The following is a 16,259-nucleotide window of genomic DNA, read 5'->3' on the forward strand; positions in this document are numbered from 1 at the left end:
CGATTATCCAGATTGTTTTTAAACTTGTTAAGTCAACTATATCATATTAAGTCAACTCCTATATAGTTTTAGTTTTTTTCCCCACTAAAAACACATTAATAAAATCTAGATATTTTTTATGTTTAAAATTTTTTAATTAAATCCGTGAGCAATTATCTATTTTCTAGTTTTAATTCTAAATATAAAGAAATACTGTGAAATAAAGAATTTTTTTTCTTAATATTTTAAGTTGAACATTAATTGTATTTCTAAATCTCAGACCAGGAAAAAAATTGATCTCGATCCAGGTTTGCTGACTCTAGAATTAACTAACCTGATCGGTATTGTAAAAAAAATATATAGAAGAGAGAAGAAAGAAATAATTCTATCAACCAAAAAGTGACTTCGGATTTTACAGTCGAACAAAACAAGAAGGTGCTTGCTGGGGGTTGCATGGAGGAAGAATGGCGGAGTGCCTCGGAGGATACCATTGTTGTGTTTTTTGTCCGTGGTGAATGGGGAGGGAGCAGTTGGGCCTAGAAATACAGTTCAGCTAGGGCCCTACTAAATTATATCAGTTGGGCCCACAATTTACCAACTATAGCATTGACACGTTGAAGGCCCATACGAGACAGCGGGGACTGACGGCAAGAAAAAAAAGAAAAAAGAAAAGAAAGGGGGGGGGGGGGGGTGTGAAGAAGATATTTCGATTCAAAAAGTAAAATTTACAATTGAACCTAAATCCGCTTGATAAACCAATAATTAGGACAGTCAGTGGGGAGTCCATGATCATTGCATTTGCTAAACAAGTTGCCAAATTGTGTTTGAATGGAGATGAATCCGTTGGAGTCATTAGATTTTTTATTATTTTTATTTTTTAGAAGGTAACAAATCAAAGATCAGATGGGTGGACCACAGGCATGACAATTAATTAATTATTAACTATGAACTATCTTCCTGTACCCCTCCTCTAACATTGTCGTATATCAGATTAACTTAGTTGATTTATTTTTTTAATTAATATTTATTTTTTTAATTTTATTCTTTAATATTTGAATTGATTAGGAATTAAACTTCATAATTTATTTTATTTGCTTTCTATTATGTTATTTTGACCTCATGACTCGGGAATAGTGCTTAAATGGTCACCCGAGTGGACTAAGGTTATTTTTTGTGTCTTATTTTTAATTAATTATTTTTTAATCTCATTATTCAATATTGATTTTGTTGAGAATTAAATTTCATAATATATTTTTATTTGTTTTTTTTATAGGGATACATTGGTCTCGTAATTAAGATCATTGGTTCTGTCATTTTAATCACTGTTAAATCACGATGTTTTTTTTATTTTTTTCTAAGAGGTTGTCTTGGTCTTATAACCCGAGTCATGGGTCCTTCAACATTGAATTTTTTTTTTATTGTGTTATCCTCGTCTCATGACTCAGGTTATGAGTTTGTGACCCCCCCGAATTCATCATTTAACATTGTGTTTCATTGGGAATTAAGGTTCATGATTTGTTTTAATTTGCTTTTTATCAGATTATCATGGTCTCATAATCTAAAAATAGTGCTTAACGGGTTAACCCATATTGACTTAACTTATTTTTATGTCATTTGTTTTAATTAAAACTTTTACAAATTTTATCATTCAACACCGGATCTGACAATGATGATAGAGAATTGAGCTTCATAATTTGTTTTGATTTGCTCTCTATGGAGTTATCTCGGTCTTATGACCAAAGTCTCATTTTGTTTCAAACTTGGTCATCATTCTCTTAATTTCTATTTTTTTTTTGTTTTGGATCACTTTGTATAATTGATATTTGTTTTTAATTACATCATCCGACATTTAATTTGTTGAGAATTAGACTTCATGATTTTTTAAAATGGAGTGCTCCAGGTTTAGTGACTCATGTCATGGGTTTAAAATGTTAACACATGCTATCATCATTTTTTTTTCACTTATTTTTTTTTATATCTTTTTGGTTGGTTAACTCATATATTTTTTGGGGGTCATTTTTTTATATCATTTATTTTTAGTTTGGTACTTCAAAACTTGGTTTTTTTTTAAAAAAAAATTTAAGCTTCGTTATTTTTTTTGTTTTATTTTCTATTAAGTTATCACATTTACATTATTCAACTAGCGATGTTTGAGGACTTTACTTGGGTTAACAAGTGTTTTGTTTTTATTATTATTATTTATTTATTTATTAAAATTTTATTCAATAACATTGAGTTATCTTGAAATTCAACTCTATAATTTTTTTTTTACTTTTACAAATATTTTTTTTCTTCACGTCATCGCTATCATCTTTTCTTTTAAAATTTAGTCTATTTACTTTTGTTGTTTTTTCTATTATATAATTAAATAAAATAATCTTGTTGAATTCAATAGTATCTATAACTCGAGTTGCTTATTTGTTTTCTTCTTTAAAATACATTAGCACACTTTAATATCGTTTTTTCTATATTACAAAAAATAAAAAACAGCCTAGCACGAGCATGGCACCTATCTAGTATAATTCAGAGTTAATCAATTGCCCATAAAATTGGTAATTTGGTAGGATGGTGTCATGTAGGGATTGGCTAATGTAATTCTGATGGTCTAAACCTCGCCTCGTGTTACTATTTAACTAACCTAGAGAGAGGGAAGGAGAACATGTTTTTTGTTATCGTCGTTGCACCCTCGCTGTTCCATTTTAACTAATTTGACAGAGTGCCCCCTTCAGAGGGAGAGAGTTGCGGTTTTTTTGCATGTTGGTACCAAGGCAGCTCAGCTTTTTCCTTTCTTGTCCTTAAAGATATTCAAGATTATTAAAGGGAAAGGAGACTCATTGGGGGGGGGGGGGGGCGCGCGCATGAAGGATCAACACGTGGCTCAAGATGAAAAACACAGGTGCCAAATATTTAACAACCATTGACAATAATATAGGGAAAATGATTTAATTTCTCTGAGTTTTTATGGTGTTTTATATTCGTAATCGGATGAATCTTGTTCTTATAAAATGACCTCCAATTTATCATTTGATTATTTCTTCATTCAGATTAATTGAAAAAATCACGTATTTATTTTAATATTATATTAAAAAGTAATTCTAAGCTCTATAAACATTCATATGGAACATGACGAACAAAAGAATTTAAAAAATAAAATTCACATGAGACTAAACCTTTATCTTTTTTTTTATTTTTTTTAAAAAAACCAAAACCTCCCGCTCCTTCCTTTTTTTTTTCTAGCTTTCTCTCCGATGACTCCCATCCTTCTCCTCTGGATTCCCTTTTCAATAAAATAATCATGTGTATTAGTGAATTTATTAATTTAAAGAGAAAAGAAGTTAATATAAAGATATATTGAAAATTTATTCATTGTCTATGGATAAATTGAAAATTCAGCTATTTTATAATAATAATAATAATAATAATAATAATAATAAAATTGATTTAATCAATGATATAAGGATACATTGGAGACTCATCCTATTACATAAAGATAAATTTTACAATTTCTTCTTTGTTTATTTGTTCTGTTGCATAAATTTAGTAATATGGTATAGAGTGTTTTAGCAAAACTATTAAAAATATTAAATTAATATATTTTTTTTACATGAAAAGCAAATTAAAAAACAGGTTAACCAGAAAAAAAAAAAACGCCATCGATCAAGCTATAACTTGTTTCCCTAACAAACAAAACCAACCTAGCCCAATTTTTGCCACTAGGTAGTTGAGACCGAAGCGTCAGATTTATTAGGTCGTGAAATACATTAATTTAATGAACATAAAGCTGGGTTTTATAGACACAGTCAATGGATTGGTGGTTGCCACGTAAGGTCTCAACAGATGATATTAACTATCTAACCCAATCTAGCTGGACAGCCGAGGCTGGTACTAATACTATAAAATCAACAAAGGACAGATCCACTGACGATTTGGAGTTTATTTTAAGGTGGGTAAGTGATGTTTACCTAGGAGATGATTTGTAGCCATTACACCTTCTTCCTTTCCTCCTTGAAGTTGGTTGTTTGTTTCTTGGTTAGGCCAATTGCAACAATCATCCAGCTAATTCTGAGATTAAGCCTCACCAGAGCCACTTATCAGACTGTGGCAGGTTAACTTCGTTGAGACTCTAACTGAGCAAAGTGGGTGGGCTGATTTTGTCCCATGCTGGGATCTTGGCCTTTCCCCCTCCATCTACACTCTTCAAGCATTGGATGCTCCTCTCTCTCTTGAACGAACAGTGTCTCAAAAGGAATCCCGACGAAGCCTCAATCCTGGAAAAAGAATGCAAAAAAGCTCTACTAAGTCGTATTATACTCGAGAAAGTAATCGAATTTATGGGGAGAAACCTGCTTTACTATGTAGATATATATGATATGATTATTCGTTGGCCAAATTAGGATCAGCGGAATCATGACAATTTGAATGACTCAACAATTGAATTCCTTCGTGATATATTATAAGAAAGGAACAACACTGCCGAGTTCCTTATTCTGCATCAAAACGAATACAAAAACAAACAGATGGAAAAGAAATAGTTATTTTGGTGCTATTTAAAATAATTTAGATTAAATTGCAAGGATACTTGAAATGGGACCAGTGGGGAAAGAGAAAAAAATGAATCTACAGATACAAAGAGATGACTTTCTTGTCTTTATCATATTCATAGTAGCAATATTAGTTTCCGGCCTGGTGCTTCGCTAGATGCTTACCCGTAATTAGGAGTACATCGCCATCATTGAAAAATGAGATTTGCTAAACTATAGACGTTTCTAATGTCTCGATTCCCTAATAGGACAAGTTAGCCGTGGTCTTTGAGGGAAACGAAGGAATTGCTCCATAAAATCTAATATTTCCTTGAGAGATTAGAAATATGTAAAGCATGCTCCCCACCTTATTTTATTCCACGGGAGCTGCCCTTTTAGGCAGCCCTTCGAAGAATCGTATCTGATGACCTGTCAATGGTGCTGCCTTCACAGTGAAAAAGGACCGTTAAAGAAAAGGCGGTTTTAGCAGCTTAGTGCGTTTGGGGATCAAATCCTTTTCTTATTTGTTCTTCTTTATTTCTTAGATAGCAATTATTGCTTCTAAAACCCAAAAAAAGGTTAGTGGTCTGGGCACGTGTTAGTTTTAAAGTGGTCAGGAGATCTGTCAAGATAACAATCCGTACTTCAATCATTCCTTCTAGCAAAATATTTTTTTTTACTTCAAAATTTATTTGTAAGAATAACATAGTTTAAGTACTTCTAGTCATCCATGATTTTCTTAAAAACAATTGAGAGGAATAATTTTAAATACTATTTTAAATTTTAAATTTAAAAAATAAATCAAACCCTATTCTTGTATGAGCACTATAATACAGGAATAAGTATTGTATTCTTATACAAACTCTATAAATAAATAAAAGTTATATTTTTTTATGTAAAATTAAATAGGTTTCACATAAGATATGATTGAAATTGTTTTGGAAGGAGAGAAAACTACAACAATTATTAAGATAAAGTCATGTACATCTATCTTTTTAATAAAAAAAGAATTTGTTAATAATAAATAAAATGCTAAAACCTATAAATTCTTTAAAAAATAAAGAGTATGCTTCGTTAAAAAACAATTTATTTTTTTGTCAAACTTTTATATTTATCTTTTAGTTTATTATTTAAGAGTTTTTTCTGTTAAAATAGTTCTGTTTATTATTGAGGATAAGTCTTATAGACAGTCATTCACCTTTTCATATCTATTTTTATTAAACACAAGCTTCCATCTTCTTTACTCCGGATTGTATCAAAGCTTAAAGGGCCCAGGCCTTGCAGCATCTAGCAGCAGCCTGTGCTGTAGTCCGTGGACATTGAATTGCCAAGCCACGAAATAACATCCAAGCCCAATTATAAGCATGCCAACCTCTACTCTTCATTTCTTCATTCTTTGTTCGTTTTATCCTCTCTTTTTTCCCCATCCAATTTGGTTATTAATTCTTTTTCCTATTATGATTGCAATGATATAACTCAAATCCCTAGTCTTTGCTCACAAAGTTTTGATCCATAATCCTACACAGTGCAATAGTGCATTATTTTCCTCTTCTTGGCCAAGTTATTGGAAGCATATGGGTTTTTTCTCCTCACAGGACAGGAAGTTGAATTTATTTTTTTTCCTGGTTAATGTTGCACCTGCCACTAATAAAATGCACATGCAACAAAGTCGTTGGGAGACGGGATTTTTAAAAATGTATTTGTTTTATTTTTTAAAAAAATATATTTTTTATAATTTTAATATGTTAATGGTTTAGGGTTTAAAAAAACTATTTTTAAAAACACCGACCGTCAATGTCAATCTCAATCTCAATCTCAAGCACCTTTTATAAAAGACTTCTTGCTAAAACTTCTATGCATCACCAACATACAAGCCACGCTGAGATTTAGATTTTGATTTAATTTAGTTCTTAAATTTTATAAAAATTATAAATAAGTTTGGTTAGAAACTATTTTTAATTTAACCAAAAAATTTGTTATAAAATTAAGTTTAGATTTTATTTGATCAAAAGTCAGCTTAAATTTTGACCTGTACATCCAATTTAAAGCATCTCTTTTAAAAAAAAAAATATCTTTTTACTAAACATACATTTAATTAAAAATTATCTATAAAAAACAACTCTTGAATTATGACTAAAAAGTAAAAATATTTTCACACGTCATAGACTCATAGTCATTCATCTAGTACATCTACAAAATTGGCATTCCCTTTTAGGCTAGTGCACTTTCTATTCTTGTTTCAATACCTCAACCTGGCAGAGACCTTAAAGAACAGCGAGGGTTTTAATTAATAATGAAACTTAAGATCAGCAACAATTGGACGAGTGTGTACATAGAATATTTCAAAAGAAAAAAGAATGAAGCAAATACTAAAGCGCAAGGGTACCTTCAATTAATAATGATAGGATTACAGTATTTTCTCTTTTGCCTCCTAGCTTTCCGCAAAATCCTTGCAGTGTCTTCCTTTGATTCACCGATTATGGGGTTTCTGATGCCTTGAACAGGGAAAACAGGTAGCATTTAGAGCGACGTTAGCAGATCGAATAATGGTTCTGAAGATTTTCTTCCTCGAAATACCTGTTTCTTTAACATCGAGCAAGCAAGAAAAACCTCCATCAATCTCCTCATCTGAATCGATAATAACTCTACTTTGTTCTTCCTGCAATATGGATCAACATTTTAAATTGACCAAGAATATTACGTGAGAATTTTCTTTGAATCAGTAAGCAGAAGATTTCCCATGAAACCCATACAGCAGAGGTCATTCACGTGTTGTTTACTTTTTAAGGGATATAACTTTGCTGCAACTACTTTTACCACACCAATCAACCAGGAAGAGCCAACATACACCACATCCCAACTAAAAACCTGTGTTTGCTTAGCAACACTGGGAAGACCAAAAACATTTGCACACGAAGAACTACCTGTTGATCTGAAGAAACTCTGGTGCGTTTCTGCTCCCTGAGGGATGCCGCTTGTGTAAATGTGTGTTGTTTCACCTTTACAGACTTCCAACCTCCCATTTCCACCATCGGAACTGTTTCTGCTTGCCCAGCAACCTTTGGAAGCAAAGTCGGACTGGAATCGAGAAAAATCATTCAGGGCTCTTAGTTTGATACAATGATTATTTCAATTAAGTTTAAGAATTGAACAACCAAAGTAGATCAACTAGGCGATACGGAAAAACAAAAGAACAACTAGACAGTACAAAACCAAGGCATTTAATCAATCCAAGCAAAGGATGCCAATAACATGGTATGGAACTGCCATGCACTTGTCTTTTCTCTCTTTCACAGAGGATTTAAGTTTCTTATGCACGGAAAATGGAATCAACAAGCATATAAAACGAGAGAATCAGTAGGAGAAAACCAAGTTGGATATAGGAAAACTAGATCTTTGCATACTTCTTCACTGGCTCTGGCTTTCTCTGTGGAGTAACATGATGGCTAGTAACCTGCAAATTTGGATAGATGTTTATGATAAATTATGCATGCAAAAGTTAATTTCTCGGATAAGATACCCCGAATTTTCTTAGAAGAGTAAAGCACCTTTGGAGAAAGTACAGTGATTGATGGACATTTTTGGTTGAGGGGGGTCTTCAGGCTGCAAGCCATCTGCTGCAAGTATAGAAATGACAGGGCGAAAAGGTATTAACAAGCAAAAGCCGAGAGGCATAATTGAGTACTTAAAGTAGGGATTAAGTGATTAATCAAGCATTTCTAAGAAGACCGGGCACTTCAATATTATTTTTATTAAGCAAGGAAGTAGAATGCAACTCAATGTTACATTACAAATTCTATCAGGTATTCTAGCTTTGCCGCTGCGACATTATACATGCCTGGATTTCTTTTTTGAAGGTTGTGCACAGCTCATTCTGTAGTTTGTACAGAAATGTTTCCGTCTGCTTTGGTAAGGTAGAAAGTGCCGAGAAAATCTGCTGCAGCTTATCTTGATATCTATCCTTGCTTAGTTGTTCTGATACAGATTTCAGGCTCCCCTCAAGGCTGAATTTGACATCTTCTTGTCCCTTATTCTGGTTTAAAATATCTCGGTAGTGTTTAAAAGTGCTGAGTCATTGGCACTAAAACAACTATGCTGATCTAAGTCAAAAGAGTCATCATAAGTGTACTGTTACAGTGTTACCATTAGCTGCAGCGAAGTGTCGAGGACAATCAACTTCTGACGCATGCCTTCCGCTGGTGAAATTGAGAAGACAAAATGACTTCAACAAATTATGATAAAAAAACTTACATTGCATGCAATGGGATTAAATTCACGGTTAATTATAGGATGAACAGTCACTAAATATCTTAGTTCTAATCCAAATCCTTCCTGACAAGACAAGGCTGGAAGCAAACAGAACAAATGAGGATAATTAAATCTGTTAAGATTCAAGTACATACCCTATGGGAAATATATATATCAATATCAGTTATTTAATAAAATAATAAATAAAATACAATCCTCTATTCAACTTAAAGGGCAGGACACGGAACAATTTACCACAATCCTAAGGAACGATTTCACAAACATTTTTTCTCACAAGCTCCTAATTTCCAACGTGTTAAAAGTTTTTATCACTCACTCTCCAGTGATGCTTCTTTTATTCCTTTCTTTACTTGCATGACATCGCTCTGAACAGAATCCAAGATCATTCCAAACTTGGTTAAAGAAGTTTCCATCATTCCGATCCGGTGCTGAAGTTCTTCATTTATCTGACCTGTTTAGTTAAACAAAGAATTTAGCACTCCACAGAAAGAAGAATTCACACATGCAAGAATATAAACTTAATTGATCCACATATAGATCTTGAACAGGAGAGCTAAACTGCTAGACTTTCCAGATAATTTATTTCACTCCATATGAAACTTACATTTATGATCTGGAACACGAGCAGCACTCCATTTGCGCACTAGATTGCAAGAAGATCTAGAGACTGGCAATTGACTCTCTTCACGTTTATAGCTAATTACTGGTAAGCAAGACGGCTTCTTCACAGAGTTCTCTTGCTCCTGAGAACTGAATCTCTGCATAGAAAATGAAGAAAAAGCAAAGGAAAATAGTGGAATGATGAATTCATATTCAGTTGTATTTTATATACAATAAACAAAGAGCTCATAGAAAATTGTTTCGTTTAATTTTGCTCAATTAATTCCATCACAGTCCAAAACCATTACATGAGACACCATTCTATTCATGAAGGTTTGGCAAGGGAGCTACAAAGGGGTCCAGACGAGGCAACTATTCCCTGTAAAGGAATCAAAAACGTTTTGAAAGTGGCAAAACACACACTTTGAAGGGGGTTCTCGCCCCTCTAATTTAGACATAATATGTACAATAGAAGTGAATAGCAGATGGAAGAGCCCTTACGACAAGAGTGAGTCTAGGTGTAAGCATAGTCATTGAGCAATAGAACAACAAAACAGCTAAAGGAACTAGATCTTCACAGCTTATAATTTCCATATCTATCAGAAATAAAATGAAGGTCAGTTTGACAGCTAATCCCCTCCGTAATCTTTTACTGTACGATGGTAAATTATAATTGTTTACATGTTGTCACAAAAGAACAGTGAGAAATCTGCTTGATTGACCTAATCACTTTCACTTAAGATTCACAATCTGGAACTCCAAAAGCTTCCACAATTCAGGCTCGCCTTCTCTCAAAGCAGATATGAAAATAAAATGATTTGAAATTACACCTTATCCAATTCCTTAACCAAGAACCTCAACTCAATCGAGCTTAATAGTGAAAAAACTATAAAATGTAGGGCGACAAATATTTGAATTTCTAGAGAACAATTTACCACAGAATTCCAATTCACTGTTCTCTTATAATGCTCCATTTTCTCATTAACACAAATAAAGTCGAATCAAAATGAGAATCAACCTGATCAATTGTCAGAGCTTCATCAAGAGAAGTCTGAGAGATCTGAGAAAATATGCCATGCTGAGATGAAAATCCCTGTGAAAATGACTGTTGTGATTGTTGTGATCGAAGCTGTGATGCTTGTTGTGGTCCAGCTGGTATAGAGCTCGATCTCCTTCATATCATAAAAAGAACAATCAGGACAATTAAGCAGGACAGAATTCTCAAAACAATGAAGACATCTTTAAATACCTTCTCTCATATCTTATTAAAAAATCGCCTAATTAACTGACAACGAAAATCTTAACATGACATAAACATATATTCTCATATTCTCCAGTTTTTCTTAGAAACAGTTAATTTAAGTCTTTAAGATCAGACAAAAGGCTAAACACATGAGCGAAGAAGCAAAATAGTGAATATTTTAGTTTCACTCTCCGAAAAAAATAAAATGAACAGACAAAGCTAAAGTAAGCGGCTGTTTTTTATTTATTTAGTTATTTCATCTCTCTCGTTTTAAAAAAAAAACAATTCTCAGCATCCAAGCAAATCTCACAAAGAAATCAAAATCAGTTCATCTCCTTCAGATCATTTTAAATGAGAGGAAATATTGGATTGGAAAACGAAATTAAACACGCGATTCATTCTGCTTGGCGACTGAGAAAACAGAGGAAAATCTATGTGAGAAAAAAAAAAAGTCACACCGTTGTTTTTGTTGTTCAATTTTTGAAATCTCGAAAGCTAAGCTAAACAAAAACAGAAACTCAATTTCTTTAGTCTTAGTGAATTTTCTTAGAATCCAAACAGAAGCGAGTCGTAATAGTAAAATCGAACCTTGATTGCGGAGGAAGTACCGAAATGGAGCTGAGATCGCAAGCTTTGTTGATCTTCAACTTCATTTGATCGTGTTAGTGATTTTGAGATCTCAATGAGGAGAAATGGGACCCCAATTTGATTGATTGAAACCAGGTTTGGCGGTTAAGCGAGAAATTGATTTTTAAATTCAAATGAACAATCGAGAGAGACAGAGATCGGTTCTGAGTGGAGAGATTTTTGAAATGTGAATTGACAAGGTTTATATGTTAGGCATGGCGGGAAAGAGGCTTGCGTCTTTGCCCCTGTATTACTAGTTGGGTCGGGCTTGAAGTTCCTCAATCGTGGGCCATGGATAAAGCAAGGCTTCGAACTTTCTTTTCCTTTCAACCCTGTCACTAAGCCTCTTGTGTTTGATATAGTAATACATTTTATTTTTTAAAGTATTTTTTTAAAATAATATATTAAATAATATTTTTTATAAAAATTTATATTTTACATCAACATAATAAAAAAATTTAAAAATTAAAAAAATTAATTTAAAATAAAAAATTTATAAACTACCATTTAATTAGAGCACCTAACCCCCTCTTAACACAATGTTACATTACGAGTCAAATCATTTTTTTAGCATAAAACCATCTAAATATAACATTTCTAAAACATTAAAAAAAAAAAATCTATCAACATAAAAAAAATCAAAAAACATTTGAAAACACAAGATTAAATCGGCTATGATTTTTCTTTATCGATCTTGATATATTTTTTTAAAAAAATATTGAGACTTAAAAAAACAATCATTAAATATTTATTATCGAATAAAACCTATAAATACCAAAACTAATATTTTTATTGGTTGAAAATCACGTGAATTGATGACTTTCTCTCTTCCTTTGAATTCAAGCAACTTTTTTCTTATCTCTTTAGCTCATGAACTGGAAAAAAAGAACAAAAAGATTCCTCAAGATCCCCACGTATATAAAGCAAAACTATTCAAAGATTCATTCCTCTTTTTTTTTTAATGAATTTCTGGGTTCTTTTCTCAATCATAATAATTAGGAATTAAATGCAGCGCAGGATTTTTTAGTGGTGTGCTCCCCTTCAAATGAAGGGTTCCCTAGATTTCGAGGGTGTTTAACTAGTGAATTTGCTTCATCTATTAAATTAAAAAAGAAACAGAAAAAGGAAGGAAGGATCTCAGGATTCAAGACCAAAGGTTGGAATCAAAGCTTTCAGTTTGAAAGATTTGATGAAAGTTGGACCAAAGATTATTTTCAGGGGCACATCGTCGTTTTTGGAGATTTGACCTAAAACTTGATGAAAATTAGACCGTGGAACAAAATGAAGAAAATCTTAGCAGTCAATAATTAAAATAATTATTTATGCTAAAACTTCTTCCATCTATCTAGCAGTCAGTAATTAAAATAATATTCCCTAACCTAACCGGAATTCGACTCTTGCAGTATCAGCACGGGATCATATAATATTCTTTTTTTTTATTATTCACAACAAATATTTTCAACTTATTTGTTACCTAAAACCAAAGTTTTTGCTCAGACTATTTTTAAAGAATTATACCCTGCGTTGACTTGGTTGTGTTCCTAACTAACATTTGTGGGATCACATGATGAACATCAGTGCTCTAGTAAGATATATTCCTAATCTAACACTTATTTTACTGGCATGTTGATAAAATGTTCTATGATCAGTACATAAGGTCGTACGTAGAAGAAACAATCTGATATCGCTGCATTAATAAATAAAAGCCAGGCACACATTTTCTATGCAACGTTAACATGATATTAATTTCTTGTGATGCAGCCCAATGGGACTCCATGCCTCTTAACATTTTCTTTTCCGTATAGTCTATATATATTCTTTGGAAAATGATGTATTCGTATGTTTGGTACACATGAAACCATTGATTTAAAATCGGCGGTTCGAATTTCTTTTGCTTTAAATAAATTATCACACATGAAAAAGACATGTAAACATATACTATCATCTCAAAGTTAAAAGATATAATAATTGGGATCAAGAGGTTTGCTTTCTCTGTGGTCTCAGGTTCGAGCCATGTGGATGCTCATATGATGACCACTGGAAACTTGCATGGTCATTAACTTCAGGGCCCGTGGGATTAGTCGAGGTGCGTGCAAACTGGCCCGGACACCCACGTTAAACTAAAAAAAAAAAGATATAATAATTGACTTTAAACCATAGATTGGGTTGGTCATACATTCTGTTGCAAATAATATAATTTAATATTATTTAAGAAATTATTCCAAAACATTTCTATTTTACATTGAAAAGACTATATTTTCTTCTTTCTAAGTTGAAGTATTTAAAATTAATAGACTTTCAATTTCATATTTGAAAAATTATATTTTTTTTAGTGTTTATATAGTGAACAATTATATAAGTTACCAACCAACTAGAAAGGATGGTAGGCTTGCACACGTAAGGTTGTGTTAAGTTAGAGAAAAATCTTTATTTTCTACACCTATATTTTCTGTGCTTTTTTTCTCCAATAATAATTTGTTTTTTTTGCCTTTAAACTGAAATCATATTTTTTGAAGCTACTGCAATTTATTTTCCTAACAGTTATTTATTTTCTCTAACAACTATTTTTTTTCTTTAACAACTATATATATTTTAAAGGCCGGATGCGCTCTTTAATTCTCCATTTAATTTCTCGATAGATGTTATAGATTGTAGGTCTATATACAAACACCTGCACTTCTTGAAGAAGATAATATAATTCATTTTAGGTTGCAGTACTTTCTTATTCTACCTTGCCTTGTTGTTTCTTTTTCCCTCAGTTCTAGAGAAGGAATCCGTTGAATCCTAAGAGATAGTCTTTTGTTGAAGAAATATTCTTAAAAACAGTGTATGTAACACACCTAAGGTTTTCTATTTGTTCCCTTCATTTTGTTTATATTCTTCCTCCATTGTTTCTTTACCAACAATCTTAAAGATGAAACCGAGTCAAACAACAAGAAATTATGGAATTATAATGTGATTAGTGAGATGCATAACTTACAATAAGAATTTTTGGTTTATAGGAATTAAAAGCTTCACCAATAATTCTGTAAGTTAAATCTCATTCTTTCTATGATATAGTTCATAGTCCAAAAGATATCAGGTTAGATACATTACACTCAATAGATAGAAATCCAGTAAGTATATTCTTACACCAAAAATCTTTTGAAATATGTGGGGGATGGTTGTAAATAATATAATTAATATTATTTAAGAAGTTATCCCAAAGATTTCTATCCCACAGTGGAAAGACAACATTTTCTTAAATTGAAGTATTTAAACCTAATAAGTTTTCAATCTCATGTTGAAAAAACAAGATTTTTTTTTAGTGTTTATATAGTGAACTATGATATGTGTTGGTAACCAATTATAAAGGGTGGTAGGCTCGCGCGCACTAGGTTGAGCTAAGCAAGAGGAAAACCTTCGTTCCTCCCCTGCGCGCAAGGCAAAACCTATATTTTCTGAGCTTTTTATTTTCGATAATAATTTATTTTTTGGCCGTTAAGCTGAAACCATAGTTTTTGAAGCTCCTACAATTTATTTTCCTAACAGCTATATTTTTTTTCCAACAACTATTTATTTTCTCTAACACCTATTTTCCTAACAACTATAATTTAAAAGCTAGTTGCACTCTTTAATTTCTTCATGGATGTTACAGATTTTAGACCTATATATAACACATGCACTTTTTGAAGAAGATAATATAATTCATTTTAGGTTGCTGGAATTTCTATTTCTGTTTTGCCTTGTTGTTTCTTCTTCCTTCTATTTTAGAGGAGGAAACTATTGAATCCCAGAGGGATAGTTTTTTATTGAAGAAATATTCTCAATTACAACGTCTATAACACGCCTCATGTTTTCTAATGGAAGCGTTTGGGAACGCGGTTCAACCCGCGTTCCCAAAAAATTTGAATTTTTTTTAATTAAAATTTAATATGATTTGTACGTTTTGGATCGTTTTGATGTGCTGATGTCAAAAATGATTTTTTAAAAATGAAAAAACATTATTGGCATGCATTTTGGCAAGAAAAGTTATTTGAAAAGCACCCGCAACCACACTGCCAAACACCCTCTATTCCTTTCATTTTGTTTCTATTCTTTCTCCACTTTTCCTTTACCAACACGTGCATGATACTTCATGTTTTGAGAAACTCAGGAATTATGTTATAAAGAGTTGGAATAAAATAATTATTGAAATTTCACCTAATTATCAATTTAAATCTTTACAGCAAATTAATTAACATGGTATCCGAGTAAGAATTTGAGTGGCATTACTTTTTTCTTTCTACTAACCAAATAAATGTCAGCATATACACCTTGAGAGGATCGGAGTCTTTTGAAAGCTGGCGTTAATATTATAAAAATATCATTGTATCTCACATAAAGCATAATATTCAAGATCGGAGTGTTTCTTTGACAATTTCAAAGTTATTTTTCACATGCATGCGAATTTTAGGCCCTGTTGTTGATAACGCAGTTGATTTGGCTTAAGAAACAATCTAGCTTATCGTTTGCCCAAGAGCGAGTAAGAAATAGTAGTCAGACCTGCAGGTTTTCTTACGAAAAACCATATTGACTAACAATGAAACCTTAGTCATTATTGGATACTTGGAATATCTTTTCCTTTTGTTTGTAGAAGATTTTTTATTTAAAAAATATTAAATTAATATTTTTTTATAGTTTTGATATATTAAAATAAAAAAACATTTATTTTAATATTTTTTTAAAAAAGAAACTATTCTAACCAAAAAACAAAAGACACCCCCTAACATTACAGTATTACGAGGTCCACGATAGATTGTCAGAAGAATTTATTACGGACCCGCTGTATTTAATTGAATTATTCTTCTTTAAAGCACGACAAATCAAGGACAGTGATGGGATGATTGGCGTGAAATTAAATTAACGCGGCTGGCAAGGTGGGCGTGCCTTGATTTTTATTGGCTTGGTAGCTGAACATCTTATAGCTGTGCAACCGTGCAAATCTTTTGAGTGTGGTTAGGATTGTAGGAATGGTGATAATTTATAATATCTTTTTGTTT

General features: G+C 32.1%; 1 protein-coding gene and 1 long non-coding RNA gene across 2 annotated transcripts; both read right to left on the minus strand.

Moving 5' to 3' along the window:
* Positions 1-3,679: 3,679 nt before the first annotated feature.
* LOC127904299 (uncharacterized) lies at positions 3,680-4,906 on the minus strand. The gene is made up of 2 exons (XR_008057318.1): positions 4,686-4,906; positions 3,680-4,466 (listed from the first exon to the last, which is right to left on the minus strand). It is a non-coding gene; the product is annotated as an uncharacterized LOC127904299 (long non-coding RNA).
* Positions 4,907-6,763: 1,857 nt separating this feature from the next.
* On the minus strand, positions 6,764-11,402 carry LOC7494087 (putative recombination initiation defects 3). Its single transcript, XM_024584998.2, has 11 exons — positions 11,200-11,402; positions 10,387-10,540; positions 9,373-9,526; positions 9,085-9,219; positions 8,643-8,695; positions 8,338-8,532; positions 8,048-8,116; positions 7,904-7,953; positions 7,424-7,577; positions 7,077-7,158; positions 6,764-6,994 (listed from the first exon to the last, which is right to left on the minus strand). The coding sequence occupies exons 1-11, from the start codon at positions 11,262-11,264 to the stop codon at positions 6,888-6,890; spliced, it is 1,218 nt and encodes a 405-aa protein (XP_024440766.1). The 5' UTR covers positions 11,265-11,402; the 3' UTR covers positions 6,764-6,887.
* Positions 11,403-16,259: the final 4,857 nt, after the last annotated feature.

Source organism: Populus trichocarpa, chromosome 14, assembly GCF_000002775.5.
Source record: "Populus trichocarpa isolate Nisqually-1 chromosome 14, P.trichocarpa_v4.1, whole genome shotgun sequence".
NCBI classification, from domain to species: domain Eukaryota; kingdom Viridiplantae; phylum Streptophyta; class Magnoliopsida; order Malpighiales; family Salicaceae; genus Populus; species Populus trichocarpa.

Coding starts and splice junctions, on each gene's coding strand:
- LOC7494087 (XM_024584998.2), bottom strand. CDS start 11,264: ATGAAGTTGAAGATCAACAAAGCTTGCGATCTCAGCTCCATTTCGGTA. Junction 7,954..8,047: donor TCACTGTACTTTCTCCAAAG/GTGCTTTACTCT, acceptor CCAAATTTGCAG/GTTACTAGCCATCATGTTAC. Junction 7,578..7,903: donor AAGCCAGAGCCAGTGAAGAA/GTATGCAAAGAT, acceptor TCTCGATTCCAG/TCCGACTTTGCTTCCAAAGG.